Genomic DNA, 19,708 nt, shown 5'->3' on the forward strand with positions numbered 1-19,708 from the left:
TCAAGATTTGTATAATGTGGAGAAGGCTAAGATTATGAGTGTGATAGGCAATGAAGCATGGATACGGATTACAGCGATACGATACGACACAATACGGCGATACAGCAAATTTCTAAAAACTAGGATACGATATGTCATGGATACATAAATTAAAAATATATATTAATATATAATAATAAAAAATGAATAATTTAAAACATACTTTAAATAACATAAAAATTCAAATTCATCATCCAAATTCAAATTCATTTCACTCAAACTCTAAAGACTTAAAAAGATCATCCAAATTTAAAACATCGGAACTCTAGAAAATTAAAAAACATAAGTCTCAATCAACTTCAATAATCATAATGTCTTCCCCGGTAAATAAAGTAGCCTTCAATGATGGTTCATCAAGAGAAAGGCTAGCAATTTCAAGCATCCCAATACCTTCTTCACCCAAGTTATCAAATACATCTCCTCCAACATCCCACATTTGAGGAACACCTTCTTTGTAGCTACTCTTCCTTGATAAAAGACGAAGGTTATGATGCACAAATACCAAATCTTCAGCTATTTGTGGTGTTAACTTGTTCCCTTTTAAAGAGTGAATGAAACTATACATACTCCAATTCCTTTCACAATACAAGGAGAAACAAGGTTGTCCAAGTAGCTTCAAAGCTATGGATTAGAGAGTTGGTGTGGAAGCTCCATGGACAATCCACCACACCATTGGTTTCATGAGAAACCTATCATTCATAGCATCAATAGCTCCAAAGTCACCCAAGCACATTGAAAAAGAGGCATACTCCACATTGATATCTCTTCTAGCCTACTCATCCGAAAAGTATTTCTCATGACACTTTTTCTTTCCCTTGTAATCTTGACATCTTGGTGTGGAGCAACACGACTAGGATCCTCTTAAAGCCATTTTGGACTATAATACCTAAAGAATGATATCATTTTATAAAATTATAATAAAAAAATTAAAAGTAAATTTTAAAGACTTTAAAGGAAAGAAGCGCATAATACTTATCTAGGATTTAAAGAATGAGCCAAACAATGTAGTGATGTGCTATTCTTAGTCCATCGCTCCACTAAAATGATATACACCACATCAAAGAAGTCGCTATGTTCATGTAGTTGCCTGTACTCATTCCTATAGATACTGCCTTTACCTTCTCTATCATGGTATCCCACCACTCATAAACTAAGTGAAGACATGGTTTATCTGTGTCAGCCATCTAATCATCTCATATATAGGAGCTGTAAAGGAAAGTATATAATCAATCTCATCCTAAAAGTATTCTTCCAATATCTTTTGCTTCACTGCTCTTGCTTTGCCCGGATCATCCTCTTTATATAAAAACCAGTTTGGACTAATCACCATTTGTTGTAGACCTTCCTTTACTTCCTTAAATCTTCTAATCATCACAATTGTTGAAGCAAACTTGAAAATTGAAAAATTAACATAGCTCAAAAGTCAAAATTGACAAAAGAGAAAAGAAAAGAAAAAACAGCAAATATAGAAGGCTTAGAAACAAATCTTGTTTCAGCAATGGAGAGCAACTTCAATTTGCAGTGGTCCTTATACATAGCCAATCGCATACTATGGTTCACAATAAAACAATTTATGAACCAAACATTACCAGCAATTCTGAAATCCAATTACATTCATCATGCCAATCATCATTTAGTTTTGGTGAGCATATGCTCTTCAAAGCAAGATTAAGGGTGTGAACCACACATGGTGTCCAAAAGATGTTGGGATATTTGGCCTCAACAAGTAATCCAGCAGCTCTACAAACGGGCGCATTGTCAGTGATTACTTGAACCACATTTTGATAACCAATTTCCTTAATGGATTCGATAAGGAAGGTGGCAATACAATGTTTATCTTTGTACTCTCCTTTACAATTAATTGCCTTCAAGAACATAGGCCTGCCTTCACAAGTTGCCATAACATTAATAGGTCTTTTTTTGCGAATCTGTCCACTCATCACTACACACACTTACACCTTTAGTGCTCAATGTACTTTTGATTGGTTGTAAGCACCGCTTAATGTGGCTCTTCTCTTGTTGCAAAAGCGTAGTTCATAGTGCATTGTAACCTGGTGGAACATATCCTGAAAGAGTAAAAGCACGAAGATATGAGTTTCTATAGTGTGGATTCCGTGGAAGGTGAAAGGACAACCCACTTGTATATATAAAACATCCTTGCAACTTCTGCAACACATTCTTCTCTAGTCTCCTTGTGAAAAAGCTTTTTCAAAGGGCCCATTCATTGCTTGTCTTTTTTTTTGCTGAACATGCACATGCACAGAATAACCTAAAGAACCAGTTGTGGGCAAAGAAACTTGTCTTGGAGCTACACTTTTCAACCTGTACATCCAATTACAAAGTGGTGTTTAGTAGGATGACAGAGGAATATAGGCCATTTATGAACTATTTCAGTGAGAAAGAGAGAGATGGAACAGTGAGGGTGGAGCCTCCAATTTATGAGGATTGTGAGAAGGCAAATGCCTTTGTGCATTTTCTAAAGAAATTTTATGACAGTACCTTGCTGCATAGTGCAACCAAATTACCTGTACATCCCATTTGATTTTTGTCACATTATGTGAGTTGGAAATTGAGATTATGGAAAAAACAAAAAAAAAAAAAACAAAAAAAAAAAACAAGATTCTAGTAATCTGGTGTTGCAAAGGGTGGCAGCTTCAATGATGGCAAAGTTTAACAAGTATTGGGGGACTTTTGATATTGTGAACAAGCTAGTATATGTCTCACATGTGTTAAACCCTAGATACAAGCTTCAAGCCATTAAAACTATATATAAGGAACTTGGGGCAGATTCCCAAAGGATCTCACATATTGTTGGTGAGATCAAAATTTGCTTGTTGAATTTGTATAATGTATACAAAGGAGCAGATAGCATTGTCCCTCCAAGTTCCTCAAGTTTGGCAATACTAGAAACTGGCCGGACTTTCAAGACTTGAGTTAAAGCTGAAAAGAAAAATAATGGTGGAAGAAGCCTCAGAGATAAATAATGGAGTGGATAAGTATTTAAATAATCCTTTTGAGAAACTAGAACACCAAGGTTTTGATGTCTTAAAATGGTGGAAGATTAATCAATCTTGGTATCCAATTCTTTCAAAGGTTGCCAATGATCTCTTCTCAATCCCCAGTTCAATAGTGGCTAGTGAAAATTCAGTTAGCTTGAGTAGGAGGATTGTGGATACTTTTAGAGCTTCTTTGACTCCCAAAACAGTATAGGCATTAGTGTGTACTAATGATTGGCTTAGAGCAGAAGAATCTAATTTCTACAAGGAGCTAACTAATGAGGAAGTTGAATTCTACAAGGAACTTGAAAAACTTGAATCAAGTAATAATTTAAGCTTGCTACCTTTATGTTTGAACTTGACTTTGTTTGCTACCTTTCTGATCAAGTAATAATTTTTGTATTTTTTCTAGTGGTGGCTACTTCACAACTGTCCACAAGTGAAGTACCTTCTTCAACAAGAGATTAAAGGCTGCTCAAAAGTCAAAGATTGGCATTTGGTTCAATTAATTGATTGTTGCTGGTCAATTAATGTTTATTAGTTGGTGTTGGTCAAAGAATTTTCAGATTGTTAAGTTTTGATGCTCACCATGAACTTTGCTCAACAGGTTAATTACTTGTTGTTGGGGTCATTGCTGCTCAATGATGGGGCCAATGCTACTGCTCAATGATGGGGTCAATGATGCTGCTGCTCACTCTAAAGGGGTCAAGGTCACTTTGAAGGCTGCTTACTTTGCTGAGAATGGTCACTTTGTTGCTGACTTTTTGGGGTCATTACAAGTTGTAACTTGTAATAACTTATTATGTATTTTTTTTTTTTTTTTCTATTTGGGTTGTAAATTTGTACATTTTTAATATTAGACTTTAAGGTTCACATTGGTTTTTTTTTTTTTTTTTTTTTTTTTTTTTTCAATTTGGGTTGTAATTGTAATTAGGTTTAAAGTTAAGAAGTTAACAATTTGACATTTGAACATTTCTATCATGAATAATGCGTGGTTGCCAATTTTTTGCCAATAGTGAGAGTTTGAATGCAGGGTTCTTTAGTAGCCCATAATCTGGTTTTAGGCCTTAAAAATTGGGCCAAAAAGTGGCCGAATATCAATGTCGGTCAAGGCCCATACCGATCCTAACCAACCGACAAAGTCGGTAAAATAGATTGTCGGTTGACCGCCTATGACGGTGTCAAAATCGGTTTGGAATTTTCCCAAATCGACAAGTGTCGGTCGGTGGACGGTTTGGGGGTATCGTTTTGGTTACCGAACTGAACCAAGCCCTACTTCATTATATTAGTTTTGGTAGCTTTTGAGGAAAGCTTTTAATTGGTTGTAGTCTTGTGAGTGGCTGGGTGGTGTGTACGTGAGTGTGTATGTTTTAGTGAGTCAGTGGTGACTGGTGAGTGCTCAGTGATGTTATAAGGTGGGTTTAAACCAAAGGCAGTAGCTTATGGGTTTTTTAGACAAAACCCAACAGGCCAAGGAAACCCGAGAGAAAGAAAAGAAAGAAAAAGAAAGAGAGAGAAACCGAGAAGGATAGATAGACAGAGAGAGAGAAAGAGAGAGAAGAGAAGAGAGGAAAAATAAGAAAGAAAGAGAAAGAAGAAGGTAAGTATCATGTTTATGAATTCTCTATTTTTAATTTGGATTTAACGATCAGAGTGAAGCGTGGAGAGTGAAGCCCTTTCAGTTGCGACTGATAAAACGATCTATTCTCCCAAGGTGCATTGGGAGCTTCGGTTTCGATTGAAGTGAAGATGTGTTGTAATTTATTTTTCAATGGATTATTAAGGAAGTGAAGCATAACATTCAAGCATCAGTTTAGTATTATTATATTATTTATTATATATTATATATTATCTGTTAAATGTTGTGAGTTTTTACTGAGCTTTAGTTTAATCAATTCTACATGATAAGATCAAAAGTCCCTATTGAGTGGTTGGTGCTCACCCTCTCATAGACTTTGCAGGTACAATAATGGGAGTTAGTACGGAGCCAATTAGGAGTAGTTAAGGTGATTAGGCATGATCTGAGTCAGAATTGGTTTTGATTTTGAGACTGTGAGTGTGAGTGTAATGTACAGAAGTACAACTTATTTTGTATATTAAGCAATAAATTCATGACATTAAAAGTTAGTCTTTATAGAATATGGCGCTTCAATGTAACAAAAACCTTTCATAGAGGAAGAAAAATATAGTTATTTTAACTTAGAAAAGAGTATTTTGTTATAAATATATGGATTAATGTGGATAATCACCATAATGTCCATAAGTTACACATTTGAATGATTTGTAACCTATGCTCTAATGATCACATTTAGTGATTTGTAACCTATGATTTATTGGCATTGGATTATTGTCTCCACCTTGTTAGCCTATAAATAGGTAGTCCAATGAGAAGAATAACTCTGAATTCTCTCTATTCCCTCTCCATCTTTTATGTTGTTATTTTCTTTAGTTTCATAACACGTTATCAGCACGATAGTCTCACCACGATGATATGCACCTTGGATGTTGCAATAGCATCATAAACTACCAATGTGCGATGTGGGTGATCGTATTATTATTTACTGGGTTTATCGTTATTTATTTGCTTCATCTTAATAATATATATATATATACATGCTCTTTCTATTAAGGTATACCTCAACTTATTTATGTTGAGGTATTCCTATTAGGGCCCACACGAGTCGTTTTGTGTCGATCTGAACCGATCATTTTTTACATCTCCATTGATAGATCATTCTTACAAAAAATTAGCCAAATCAAAAATCATTTGCCTACCTAACTTTGATCATTTTTTACTTCCATATGTGTTTCAATATTTTTTGATCTACTAAGTATTTACTGAACCCGTGCCCCGTGCTTTCATACATATTTAGCTATTAGTTTTGTATACATAGCATATATATAAATGTCATTTTGATTTTGTTTATTTAAATTACCAATAATGTTGATATACTAAGTTTTAGATTTGTCAGTGCTAATTTGTTCATCCCCTTTTCACTTCGGTTTGTATATTACAATTAAACGTTGGTTTATTTAACTTATTTTCTTTTGACAGAAAGGTGAGATTTAATTTTATGTATTATATTATTGCTTTTCACATTGTTATGGTTTATGACTATTAACAAATAGGATATTAACAACTCTATTGCTAATGATTTTTACCACATGATCAATTCTTTAATGCAAATTCAATATTAATTGCCATGTGCTATTATACATTCGGGTTGTCTAGATCAGTATGTATATATGGGTATTAATGTTAACATGCTTTTGGATTCATCTAATTGCTGGGTGGAAGGACGCAATGAGAGGGTTGATCAAAACTAATCATTATGATGACTTGCTATATGGTTAATTGCTTGCACAGCTTTATACATCATCAAGGGATTGAAATCGATATGATTATATTTTATGCTCTTGTATATTATGATTTTCTTTTGTCTCACAAAAGATATTATGATAAAATTATTTGATCCCACAAATAATATCAGGATTAAAAGAAAAAAAATCCTTAATATATTCTTGGAAAAATTAATTAAGCGACAAAAGTTCCTTAATCCTCTTCAAAATAATTAAGGTCAGAAGTTCCTCAATTCATATAGTTCATATGATCGTCGAATTAATTGATTAAAGACTAGATGATCCTTAATCTTCACATTCAAATGAGGGCTAGAAGTTCCTCAATCTTTATATGCAAATCTGGACATAAAGTTCTTCAATCTTTATTTGCAAATTAGGACCCAAGTTTATTGGCTTCTTCTTTGTTGGAACTAGAAGTTTTCATGATCTATTTTAGTTCCATGTTTTTAAAATAGTTCATGAAAACATGGGTATATTTGTTGAGCTCATTTTATAACACTTATTTAACCTCGAAATTATGCATTTTAGTCATTTCTTCCTTGTATTATTAGTAGTTTATTTCATAAATTAATTATTTAGATTATTTAGGCCTTCCACTATGCTACCTGAAAATGTGACCCAAAACCCATTTTGGGTCACAAATGGCTCACACCCAAGCACTATGGGCAGGAAAATGTGACCCAAAAGAGGGAGTAACTCAAAGTGTAACCCAAATCCAGGTCTCAGTGTGAGCCAAAATGGCTGTGACCCAATTGCAAAAGAGGCCCACCCACGAGATGAATCCAGGAGGAGAAAGAGTGAACAGCAGCCGAAAAGTAAGTGGGCCCCCCCCACAATTCTTGTCGGCCACTGCATGGTGTGACGCGCTGGGATTTGAGGGCTGGTCACCAATGGTCCAGATTAACTGACCGTTGGTGATCAATGGCTGCCATTTTTTGTCCGTTATTATTTTTTTTTTTTAAATGGGCCGGTTTGAAATTAAAGGGCCTGGATTAATGAACCGTTAATAATCAACAGTCTAGATCGTCTAACCTTTTTTTTTAAAAAAATTAATAAATCATTTAAAATTGAAATAGTACCCGAAAAATTGTCAAACAATTTTAGAAATTTTTTTAAAAATTCCTGAAACCCTCCAACAGCTATATTCTCAAATGAGTCTATATATACCTTACAACACTTATATTTTTTCATCACAAACTACAACCTTTGTTTACCAAATCTGCACAAATTTTTTTTCTTTGTCATGGCTCCTAGAGGAAATACTTGTAGGGTAGCTGAAGATGAAGCCCTAGTGATGACATACCTATAGAGGTCTCCCGACGGTTGTCTTGGTGCCCAAAATAGAGCCACCGTGCTTTGGGAACAAATTTATCAAATTTTCAAGCGTAACATAGGGGGTGAAACCATTCGTAAGGTTGGCGGCGTTAAAGCATGATTCAAAGATATTGCGCGTGATTGCAACAAATGTTATGCTTGCCTATTGGAGGCTGAGCGAATGCACGCAAGCGGTGTAAATGATGCCAATGTGGTAAGTTTTTATGCATTTATATATTTGTATGATTATTTTTTGTTTTATCAAATCATCAAGTATATTTATATATTTGTATGATTATTATTTGTTTTGTTTATTTATCAAGCATATTTATATAATGGTATTATTATTTTTTGTTTTATTATTTATCAAGCATATTTATATATTTGTATGATTATTTTTTGTTTTGTTTATAAATAAAACATATTTATAAAATGGTATTATTATTTTTTGTTTTGTTTATTTATCAAACATATTTATATATTTGTATGATTATTTTTTGTTTTGTTTATAAATGAAGCATATTTATAAAATGATATTCTTATTTTTTGTTTTGTTTATTTATCAAGCATATTTATATATTTGTATTATTATTTTATTATTGTAGTTTACGCAAGCACTTGAAGACTTTCGAAACAATACTAGATTTAATTTTCCATGGGTGCACATTTGGGAACAAATAAAGGAAAGTGCAAAGTACGCTGCGACTCATGTTTCTGTCCAGTTTAGTGATCCAGAGACCCCCGCTACTGACGATGCCGATACTCTCGCCGATGATGATCCACATAACTATTGTTTAGAAATGGCTTCCTCCTTCAACCGAGGTGTCGGTGAGAGCTTCAAGCAAGGTGCCGATGAGAGTTCTAAACAACAGTGCGATCAAAGCTTGTGTAAGTGCCTCCCTAACTGTTCTGCACCATTGTGCGATTATTGTTTAATAATGGAGCATACAAAAGAACTATACTGGAGGTTCTGCAAGTGTTTGAATGATATTTTGGTCTCTATGTGTGAATTTTGCATGAGATTAGAACTCAAGGATCTGGCCAAACACCCAAATCTTCGCCACCAATGGTTGAACCACCTGCTAGAGCCCAAACCACCTGTGCCATGGACCTGCGAGAAGAACCCTCTGGTTCAACCATGTGATGAGTGTGAAAATGAACAGATGATCTCAGATTGGTATAATTATGGGGCTGTCAATTTTTCATCATCGAACTCCGAATAAGAAGTTTGCTTCATTTTTTTTATCATGTCGAATGCAGTTGTTGTTGTTGTTGTTTTTTCTTTAAATCATCGTGTAGTTCTTGTTTTTTCTTAAAATCATAGTGTTGTTTTTGTTGTTTATGGTTGTTGACGTCCCGATGTTGTAAGGCTTATGTTGTCTAATTTATGAAATTTTCTTATTTTAAATATATTCAATATTGACCTTATTTTAAAGATCTCATTAAAATAAGACCAATGGTATAATTTTTATAATTATTTGAGTTTAAAATTATAAATTAAACATCACTTAATCAATATTAGCCATATTTTAAGAGGGCTGCTATTTGCACACCCTTTTTTTTCTTTTTGCACACCCTTTTGTAAAAAAAAAAAATCAAAAATCAAAGGAAAAGACACACTCACCCCTCACCCAACACACCCCTTGGTCGGAAAAAAAAAACACACCCCTGAAAAAAAAAAAAAAACACACCCGAACGCAGCCCTCCCTCCACCAAGCCCCAGCCCCGTCGCACCCTCCCTCCAGCCCCGACCCAACCCACCTCCTTCTCCTCCACCCAGCCCGACCTCCTCCCTCCCCTCCACCCAGTCCCGGCCCCATCGCACCCCCTCCCACCCAACCCCGTCGCACCCTCCCTCTAGCCTCGACCCACCCGGCCCACCTCCCTCTAGGTTCGGCGGATATATGTCGAATGGTTTGTGGGTGTTCAGCGGGTGGCTGTCGAACGGTTTGTGGGTGTTCGGCGGGTGGCTGCCGAAGGAAACGCAAATTTTCGGCAAACCAGTGCCGAACGAAGGAGAAAGCAGAGAGAGTAAGGGAGGGAGGGAGGAGAGAAGAGGAGGAGGTTGGGGGTGAGGTCGGGTGCTGCTTGTGGTGGTCGGTTGAGGGAGGAAGGGGGCTAGGTGGGTGGGTCGGGGCTGGAGAGAAGGTGCGACGGGGCTGGGGCTTGGTGGAGGGAGGGCTGCGTGGTTGGGTGTGGTCGGTGGCTGCGTGGGTGGGTGTGGTCTGGTGAGGGAGATGAAGGGGGGTGTGTGTGTGGCTAGGTGTGTGTTTTTTTTTTTGTCTGTTGATGGGGTGTGCAAAAGAGAAAAAAATGGAGTTGGTTTTTGGGTGTGAGAAAGATAGATGTGTCTTTTCCTTTGATTTTTGATTTTTTTTTTTTACAAAAGGGTATGCAAAAAGAAAAAAAATGGTGTGCAAATAGCAGCCCTCTATTTTAAATATGTATAAAACACTATGACCCAAAACGGATCACAACATCATTGCAGTGAGAAATGGGTCACAGCACTATTTGTGACCCAAAATGGGTTTTGGGTCACAAAAGATGGGTCTTACCATAGGAGAAGGTTTATTAGTTTTTATCTTAAATTTGATAGGTTTTGTTGATTTGATTTAGATTAGAATATTTCTATAAATTTTATGAGTTTTTATTAGTATTTATTTATTTTGTAGGTTGTAAATTAAAAAGCCCAAGAGAAAGAAAAAAAGGAGAAGAAGAAATAAAGAAGCCCAAATTTCTGGCCCAGCTCAGAATTCAAAGAGCCATAGAAGAAGGCCCAAATGCCAGCCCAGTTGGAGGGAAGACGAACGGTTAGAAAGCTGGGAAGCTTCCCAGCTGCTTCAGCGCCACACTCTCTCCAGTTGTGCGACACGCGTCCCAAAGCCAGCTGCCTCCAGCTGCCAAGCTCACATAAGCCGAGCCGCCTTCCTCTCTCTCTCTCTTGCTTTCGCCCAACCAAACCGCGCCAAGCTGAGCTGCATGCCTCTTTCTGTGCAACAGCAGTCAAGCCCATTTGTTTGATTAATCCTTCTCCCAGCCTCTCCGTGCTGATCCCTTCTCTCTCTCTTTATTTGCTGGCCCATACACACGCTGCCATATGTCCTCATCCTCCAGATATTTTATGATGCTGATTTCTAGAAATTTCCTCACAAGCCCTAGTTTTTGCCTATTTAAGAAAACTTTTAGCCCCTTTTTCATATATTTTTCCTCTCTATTTTATTTTTTGTCTTATTTTACTATCTCCAAGGATTTCTCTCTTAAGACCTTTTGGCTATATCGTAAGAGAGAGAATAGGAAAGTTTTTTATGTTATTACTCTTTTTTTTTTTAATGAAATGAAATTCTAGTTTATTTTATGTCTCTTTTTTCTCTTGTCTCTTATTTACTTTATGCTCTTTAGTTATTTGTTAAATCTCTAGTTGTTATTTAATTTTCTTTAAATGTTGTTTTATTTTATATTATCCTTTTATCTTAGTTCTAAACTTATGTGTGGTCACTAAACCCCTCTACCAAGATAAGGAGGAAACACCACCATAAATATTATCATGTTGAGGCTTTTAGTTAATTTTCTCTCGCCTAGATCCTACAAGTTTTAAATCTTGTTTATAAAATGAGAAATAAAGCATATTTCACCCATGATGTCACATATTATGGGTAGTTAGAGTCTATTTCCACATTTTTGCTTTATGATTAATCTTTTAAACACAATCTTTTTGAACTCTAGTTGTTTCTTAGTCTTTGATTCACTTGAGTTGCTTAAAGTTTGTATTTTTAAGCAAAAATAAGGTCTACCAAATAAATCTTCAATTTTGGTGCTTAAATCATAAATATCTTTGGAAGATCGAAGGCATCAGGTTGACTTTTAATTGGATGCCTTCCCTCTTTGGGAAATTACTAAAAACATTGATCACTTGATGTGTTCATAGTGGTGTGGAATCCTAACCTTGGTTTTCATACTATTGTTTAAGTTCCAATACAAAAAAGTTGTCATTTTTCTTCTCTAGATCTAATATTAAAATTCTTGCCCTTTTATTTATTTTATTTTCTTGCATTTATTTCATTGCTTTATATTTTAGTTGCACTTTGACTTAGTTATCTAAAAAATCAACCAAGCATTTCTTAAGCTAGGTTAGATTTAAATTAATTTAGATTTTTAAATTTAGTGTATCTCTTGGCAACACTCCTAGGTGTTCGATCTTGTTAATTATATGACCCTTACTACAAAGGTATACTTGCGAGTAAAAATTAAAACAAATAAAAATTTACAACATTATTATGAACCAGAAGTTTATGAAAATTGGTTAGAACCTCATTGTATGATTATTTACCTATTTATTTGTTAGTTGTATCACTTCTCATTTTCTACCTTATTTAATTTACTGATTATTATCATTCTAACCTGAAGTTATATGTTGAAGAATTATTTGAAACCAGAAGTTTTATGTACTTACAAGTAAATTGCAAGCCAAATTATGTTTCATTTTTATATGACCAGCAGTTACATAAGCACTTGAGTTTATATAACCACTCACTCTATTGCTTTTTATATATGCACGAATGAATATTTCCCGCCGTTAGGGGGAGAAATGACTGTTCCTGAAGAACGATGTGAAATAGTATAATATGCATATATTTTTCTATCATATTGTCTCTCATACTGTTCAATATGAGAATGAGATATAAATGATAATGCAAATCTTGTGGATGCATTTATTTGAAAGCTAGATGCATATATATACAATGAAACTACAAAGTCACATATGCAAGTTTTAAATATGCCAACATGAATTGATATCCCTAGCATGATAATCCATCAATTTGGCAGAAAATTGTTTATTACACGCTTGAAGCGTGACAAATTTATAGGTTCTAAAGTTTAGTTCCTCAAAAGTGGAGATCGAATATATGAAATTGTCCACACAAGCCCAATTAATTAAATTTAAAGATCCATATTCACTAAGCAAATCATCCTAGAAGAGATGACAGTCCCTAAAGAAACTATAAAAGCTCTTGAAGAGGCATGAGTACGTACCTGATTATGAAGATATATTTATATCTAATGCATGCAAAAGAGAATTGTGTGATCATTGATATATTGATAATATATTTTGTTTATAGTAGCTACTAAAAATCATCAAGGGCTATAATGATGTGGAACCATGTTTATTATAAATGTTGAAAAAATTAAATGATTGGCCAAATACTAGAGATATTGAACCTTGAAGGTTACAATGAGTGTTTGAAATAATGTGAATTAAATCACTAATACGGCATAAGGTTTTCCCTACAAACTTGGGATTATAATTTCTCCTATCATAGATGTAGCCACATTTCTATAAGTACAGTTTTTATATCAATGTGAGATAAATGAAATGTTGTCAATGCATATTTCTAGAAGGATTTAAGTTGCCTAAAGCAAAACCCCAAAATATGTACTCAATCAAATTGAGACAATCATTATATGGGTTAAAACAATATGGGCGAATGTGGTATAATCGTCTTAGTGAATATTTGAAAAAGAAGGTTATATTAATAATCCCATATGCCCTTGTGTTTTTATAAAAAAATCAAGTTCTAGATTTGCAATAATGGCAGTATATGTCGATTTTTTGAAAAATGAATTTGAAATGAAGGATCTGGGGAAAACAAGATATTGTCTCGATCTGCATCGAGCATTGTGCAAATAGAATTTTTGTCCATCAATCAGCCTATATTGAAAAGGTTTTGAAACGTTTCAATTTGGAAAAAGCTCATTTGTTAAGCACTCCAATGTTAGTCCGGTCTCTTGACACTAAAAAGGATCCATTTCATTCTAAAGAGGATAATGAAAAGATCATTGCCCATAAGTGCCATATCTTAGTGCAATAATTGCTTTAATATTATACTTAGCACAATGTACTAGACCAGATATAACATTTTCAATGAATTTGTTAGCAAGATATAGCTCTGCTCTAACACGCAGACATTGGAATGATTTTGGATCACTCTGATCCGCATAAAGGCCGCTCCCAAACTGGATATGTATTTACTTGTGGAAATACAACAATCTCATGAAGGTCTACAAAGTAAACGTTACCATGTTACATTCTCTAACCATTCAGAAATACTTGCTCTCCATGAAGCTAGCTGAGAATGTGTTTGGCTAACATCAGTAATTCGTAATATATGGAGCACATGTGATCTACCTCCAACAATGATGCATGCTTGTATTTGTCAAATAAAGGAATGATACATCAAAGGTGACAGGACTAAACACAAATCACCAAAATGTTTCTCTAATGTTTGCTGAGGTTTTGACAATTTGACCTGTGTTCTCCAAAATAGTTCAAACATAGAGAAAAAAAACACAATGTTTATCTAATCATCATTATGGCCACTTGATTATTGTTCTATATGCATACGTCCAAAACTTATCAAAGTATGGACACTAGACTTTTTTTTTTTTTGGGCAGGCACCAAACTTCAAATGAGAACAAGCTTCCAAACTAGGAGTGGGCATCAGGTAGGTTGGGTCGGCTTGGGGCTTACCCCACCACTACCCGCACATCGTCGACTCTATCGGGTTGAGGTTATGCGGGTTGGCGGTCGGAGAGGGTTGAAGTGCGGGCTAAGCCAAAAAGGAAGCTTATCTCTCTTGCTAGAAAATATGGTAGTCAGTCAGCCACTGCCACTCTCTCTCTCTCTCTCTCTCTCTCTCTCTCTCTCTTTCTCTCTCTCCCTCCTGCACCTGTCTCTCTCTCATTTGCAACTCTTTCTCTTTCTCTCTCTTGTCTGTTAGTCTTTCTCGCAGCCTGGCTCAACTTCGCTTTAGCGAGCGGTAGAGGACGGGAACTTGCCACCTGAGCCGCCTCTATCGGGGTGGGTCTGCTTGAGGCTATACGGCTAGCGGTGCGGTCGGAGCAACGGGTCGGACAGGTTGATGCCCACCTCTATTTCAAACATGAAAGAGTCAAAGGAGGGCTTTCGCTTCGAGTAGGAAGACGAGGGGAGGGTTTCTACGTTAGAGAAAAAAAAAAGAAAAAGAAAAAAGAAAAAAAAAAGAAAAAGAGAAAACAAAGGAGAAGATCTGGGTCTATTTTGAAGTTTTGCTCGTCTCCAAAATAAGAAACAAATGGTGAATCAAATTATTATTAAAATTGTCTATTTATTTGATTACTGTTATATAATTAAATGATTTTCGATTTGGTTTATTTTTAGAGAGATGATCTTTATAGTTAGATCTTAAAAATGAATAGTTTCGATAATGAATTTACACTATAAAATGAGAATAATAAGAGAATAATAAAGGAGAAAGTTGTGGAGAAGATAGATTGGAAAATTTAGAGAAGATGAATAACATTCTATTCTTCAAAAAGAAAAAAAAAAAAAAAAAAAAGAGATCGGGTGAGTGTGTGCCACGTGCAAACTGAGCTGTACGGAAAAGCAGCGTTGGTCAGCCTGAGTCTCACTCTTGGTCACTCCTTTTAAGGCAACAAAATCCTCATCATCATCTCCATTCTCCACAAAAGATCGATTAGGAATGTCGACGACGGCCAGAATTCCCCCAACGGCCTCCGCGCTCTCCTCCACCATCAAACACCACCTCCGACGCCCTCCAAACGCCGTCGTCTTCAGAAGCAATCCCAACTCCCTCGGTCGTCACGGAACCATGAGAAACCTCACGGTGGCAATGGCTACCCCTCTCGATGTTTGCGTCAAATCCTCCTTCACTGTCCCCAACAAGCCTGGCGACTGTAAGTCTGTTTGGCGTTCCAGAAACTGCCAGAAAATAGCCAATTTTCATTGGGTCTTTCATGCTTTCAATAAGCAGATGTTGTAGCATTGCAATGTCAGCACACCAAGTGCGCCAAATTCATAGTTTTGCGAAACATTTTTCACAAAATGCTTTTCCTTTTAGTTATGTTCGTTTTACACTTAATAAGTTGTGTTTATCTGTGTTTGGGAGGAAGGAAAATGAATGGAAAGGGTTGGGAATTTAAGCGGTTATTGAAATTATAACCAAATTCTGATAGGCATGTGAGAGTTTATAAGATGCTAGGAACTGTCTGCTGCCTTGTCAGTTTGAAAATATTGCTTCCATAATTCGATATGATAACTTCTCTTTTCTAGGTCCCTTTTGCCAAAGGGTGTTGCTGACTCTAGAGGAAAAGCATATCCCTTATGATCTGAAGTTGGTGGACTTGCGCAACAAGCCAGAATGGTGATAAATATAATTTATCTTGGATTAACTTTGAATTTTCTATATGACTTCTTCCTGTCTGGTTGGGATATAGTCACTTAACACAAGCATTTGCGCACAAAGATTCAAGTGCAAATATCTGCTGCCATTTTGTTTTATTGTTTTAGGTCTATCACTTGTTTATTTATTTGTTTTATGTGTTTAGGTTCTTAAAAATTAACCCAGAAGGTAAAGTTCCCGTGATAAAACTTGATGAGAAGTGGATTGCAGATTCAGATATTATCACACATACACTGGAAGAAAAGTACCCAGATCCACCTTTGGCAACCCCCCTTGAGAAGTCTTCAGTGTATGTTACATGTCCAGCTTTACTATGCATTACTCGTATGTTTTACTCATGACTAGGACCTATTCAATTTTGATTATGTTTTACAGTGGGTCGAAGATCTTCTCTACATTTATTGGTTTTCTTAAGAGCAAAGACCCCAAAGATGGAACAGAACAAGCATTACTGAATGAACTCAGCTCTTTCAATGATTATCTCAAAGAAAATGTAAGGCATTTGTCTACTCTCCTTCCGATCTTTATTGAAGAAATTTTCATTCACACTTTGTGAAGTACTGCGGCATTGAGTTTATAACAGCTTACTAATTCAATTTTCTTGTGCATGAAAGATGATTTGGTATAAAATTAAAAATCAAGGTATTGTGATGTGTCATTCCAACTTTTTCTGCACAATCTTTGATGTTTATGTGTCAACCAAAAGTCACTTACATGAGCTCTGCAAACATGTCTATATGGTATTATGTTGGAATTTATTAGCTACATGTTTTCTTGAAATTGAGATTCCCAATTAATCAAAGCCTTGGTTAAAAAGGTGTAAAGGGAAAGAGAGGTGAAAACGGTAAACGGTGATAGAAGAAATTTAAATAAAAGGCGATTGGAGGATGTTAGCCGTCCTGGATCTATGTGAACTATTTGAGAACTTATTAGGAAATATTTGATTATGCGATTGTCAATGGTTGGTAGATAGACCCTGACCTGTGAGAGTAATCCCCCTTAAATTAAAAAAAAAAAAAAAAAAATAGAATGGTTCATTTTCATAGATTCCATATGGGATATGTTTTTAGATGTCGAAAAATCTGATTATGCTGGACTGTTGAGGATGCTTTATTTTAAACATGTCTCCATATTCTTTACCAGCAGATAGAGTTAAAATGCTTATAAGCTTCTTTTGGCTTTAATTGATTCTATAATATGCTCTCTTTCTCTGTAGGAGTCTGGTGATAGTTTGATAGGATAAATTCAATAAATTCACACTTCTTCTGATATTGATGTTTGAATGATTGAAACCATTGAAAAGGTTTAATTGATTGAATGATTTCCTACAGTGATATCAATGTTTGAATGAAGTTTTTCAATAAGAACCACTCACTTTTTATCATCACAAAAAAACAAATAAATCCGACAGATACAAGAAGAAAATAATACTTATTTTCTTTTAGATTTTACTTATTAGAATTAGGTTAGAAATTTCTAAGTGTAAGCTTAGAAATCTGATTTATTAGAATTAGGATTTAGGGATTAATTATTTATTGGCTATATGTATAAGAATTTAAGGTTTTTATTATCACGTTCTTTTAAATATTTTTAGGTTTCATTTTTTTGTAATAAGGCTTTACACTTTGGCATATTGTGTTTACCCTAATTCTCTGTCTCCTTTCTCTTCTTGTCAATGTCTCTTCTAACTTTGTCCCTTTTCTACTTTTTCTTATTTTCTCTCTGTTTCTCTCTCTGTCCTCCATCAATTGGTATCTTCGCATTCTTATCCGACTTCATCCATATTGGATTAAGCCATCAATGATTAGAACTTAAGATTAAAATAAGGGACTGATGTAAGGGAAAATTTAGGATGCAGTTAATAAAGTAAATTCTTATTTACCAAAAGTATATAAATTTTTTATTCTGTTTCGTAAAGAAAAGTGGATTTAGGATGTGGTCTTTCCTTGTAAAGTTCCGTCAATGTATGTGTATTTTTGAATTTATGAATTTTGGTCTCTTCTAGTAATGGAGTGTTTAGAATAACCAAATGTAATGGATATTGTTTTGACTATTTAATGTAATTGATTTTTTTTTTTTAATTTCCTTAAGGGTCCTTTTGTCAATGGGAAAGTGGTTTCTGCTGTAGACTTTTCACTTGCACCCAAGTTGCATCATCTAGAGATTGCTTTGGGGCATTATAAAGATTGGTCAGTTCCAGATTCCCTTCCATATGTGAAGTCTTACTTAAAGGTATGTGAATGTCTAGTATGAGCAAAACCTTAGATATCTCATAATCATGTGTAGCTAACAAGTTTCACTGCTAATGACCAAGATGTTCATCCTAACTATGAAATTGACGTTATGGTCTACTCCTGGGATTTTTCCTATGCATAATTCTCTCCACATGCACATTGTCTTGCCTTCACATTGGGAAATGTCTAGTTTTATCCCATTCTAATGTAAGTTTTGTGACCATTTCTTGCTTTGAACTCTACTGGGGGGAAATAAAACATTATTTCATGCCCACCATGGGGCAGGGGAAGATATCCATACTAGAAATCATCTACCTATTAAGTAGTGAATGTATGCATATAGCTTGGTGATGTCCTTTTCTTTAGGAATAATGCTTCTTGCTGAAAACTAGATGCACAAATGATACATTAAATTCATCGCATTCTATAAACTGAAAATTGCAAATAAAATAGGATTTGATAGTAAAAATGCAGAAGCAGATTTGTGTAAATATGTTTGTGCAAGAACTACAACCCGTTTTGTAGATAGTGTTTTATCTTTCTAAGAGCGTCTTCAACTGTTGTGTATAACACCAATAAAAGTAGTGAAGGTTTCCAACCATATGTAATATTTTCTGAATTGCTGACATGCAGAGTATATTCTCACTGGATTCATTCGTTAAAACTAAAGCCTTGAAAGAAGATGTCATTGCGGGTTGGCGGCCGAAAGTCTTGGGTTAGAATTGTCTATTCTCCATGGGACCCCTCAGGTCTATAACTTACCTTTTACATGTACTGTACCTTAATCAAGTCAATTCTTCCTCTGTTATTGACATCTATATGGGATTTTATATTCTTACTGTGAAAAAGAGGAGAGTAGCATAGTTCTTAGATCGAGTGTATAAAATATGGAGTGTAGTATTTGGTAGGTATTTTTGAGATGCCTAAAAGAAAAGACAAATAAACAAAAAAAAACCTCAAATTGAATTACTCGCAAGCGCACAAGTCCGTGGTAGAATAGAATTACGCAAGTACGAGGTCGAACCACAGGGATTGGTTAATCAACTCAATTAAACGAAAATATTGAAGTTAACAGTAAATAAACAAGACAATATTTAATTAAAATATGGGCAAAGCAACAAGATAAACTTAAATTCACGCTGAAAATAACGATAACAATCAATTGAATAAAATACTAGAGCAAAGAATCCACCACCAAGAATCCTATCTAACTTTTAGTCAACTTATCTTCAGTTCACTTAATTAATAATGTTGGCTATCCTTTTAGACACGACTTGCCTATGGTATTTAGAACAAATCTATTACTTTCACATGCAAGTTGCCTATGGTATTTAGAACAAATCAGTCATGCAAAAGAGTCTTTCGAGTTCAGAGAATTCAATAACTAGCCATGCACACCCCAAGAGTATGGTATCTACCCAAAGCATATACAGACCTTATCCACACGAAGCTAAACCCAAACCCTGTATGGTATCTACAGAAGTTTGCATCAATTAACTCAACTAACAACCCAGATGGTGATCAAGC

The 19,708-nt window shown here is 35.2% G+C and overlaps 1 protein-coding gene and 1 pseudogene across 1 annotated transcript; one reads left to right on the forward strand and one right to left on the reverse strand.

The window, feature by feature from the left end:
* Window positions 1-328: 328 nt before the first annotated feature.
* LOC147286396 (uncharacterized) lies at window positions 329-2,360 on the reverse strand (annotated as a pseudogene).
* Window positions 2,361-15,113: 12,753 nt separating this feature from the next.
* DHAR3 (dehydroascorbate reductase 1) lies at window positions 15,114-19,051 on the forward strand. Its single transcript, XM_086238996.1, has 6 exons — window positions 15,114-15,441; window positions 15,818-15,908; window positions 16,093-16,236; window positions 16,323-16,440; window positions 18,039-18,179; window positions 18,815-19,051. Exons 1-6 carry the CDS (start codon window positions 15,228-15,230, stop codon window positions 18,899-18,901), a joined length of 795 nt encoding a protein of 264 aa, XP_086095122.1. The 5' UTR covers window positions 15,114-15,227; the 3' UTR covers window positions 18,902-19,051.
* The last annotated feature ends 657 nt before the right edge of the window (window positions 19,052-19,708 follow it).

This window comes from Dryas octopetala, chromosome 4 (genome assembly GCF_963921425.1).
Source record: "Dryas octopetala chromosome 4, drDryOcto1.1, whole genome shotgun sequence".
Taxonomy (NCBI): Eukaryota; Viridiplantae; Streptophyta; class Magnoliopsida; order Rosales; family Rosaceae; genus Dryas; species Dryas octopetala.

Bases quoted from the DNA above. Each gene is read 5' to 3' on its own strand.
- DHAR3 (XM_086238996.1), top strand. From the start codon at position 15,228: ATGTCGACGACGGCCAGAATTCCCCCAACGGCCTCCGCGCTCTCCTCC. The intron at 15,442-15,817 runs GTAAGTCTGTTT...TCTCTTTTCTAG, and splicing joins CCCCAACAAGCCTGGCGACT to GTCCCTTTTGCCAAAGGGTG. The intron at 16,237-16,322 runs GTATGTTACATG...TATGTTTTACAG, and splicing joins CCCCTTGAGAAGTCTTCAGT to TGGGTCGAAGATCTTCTCTA.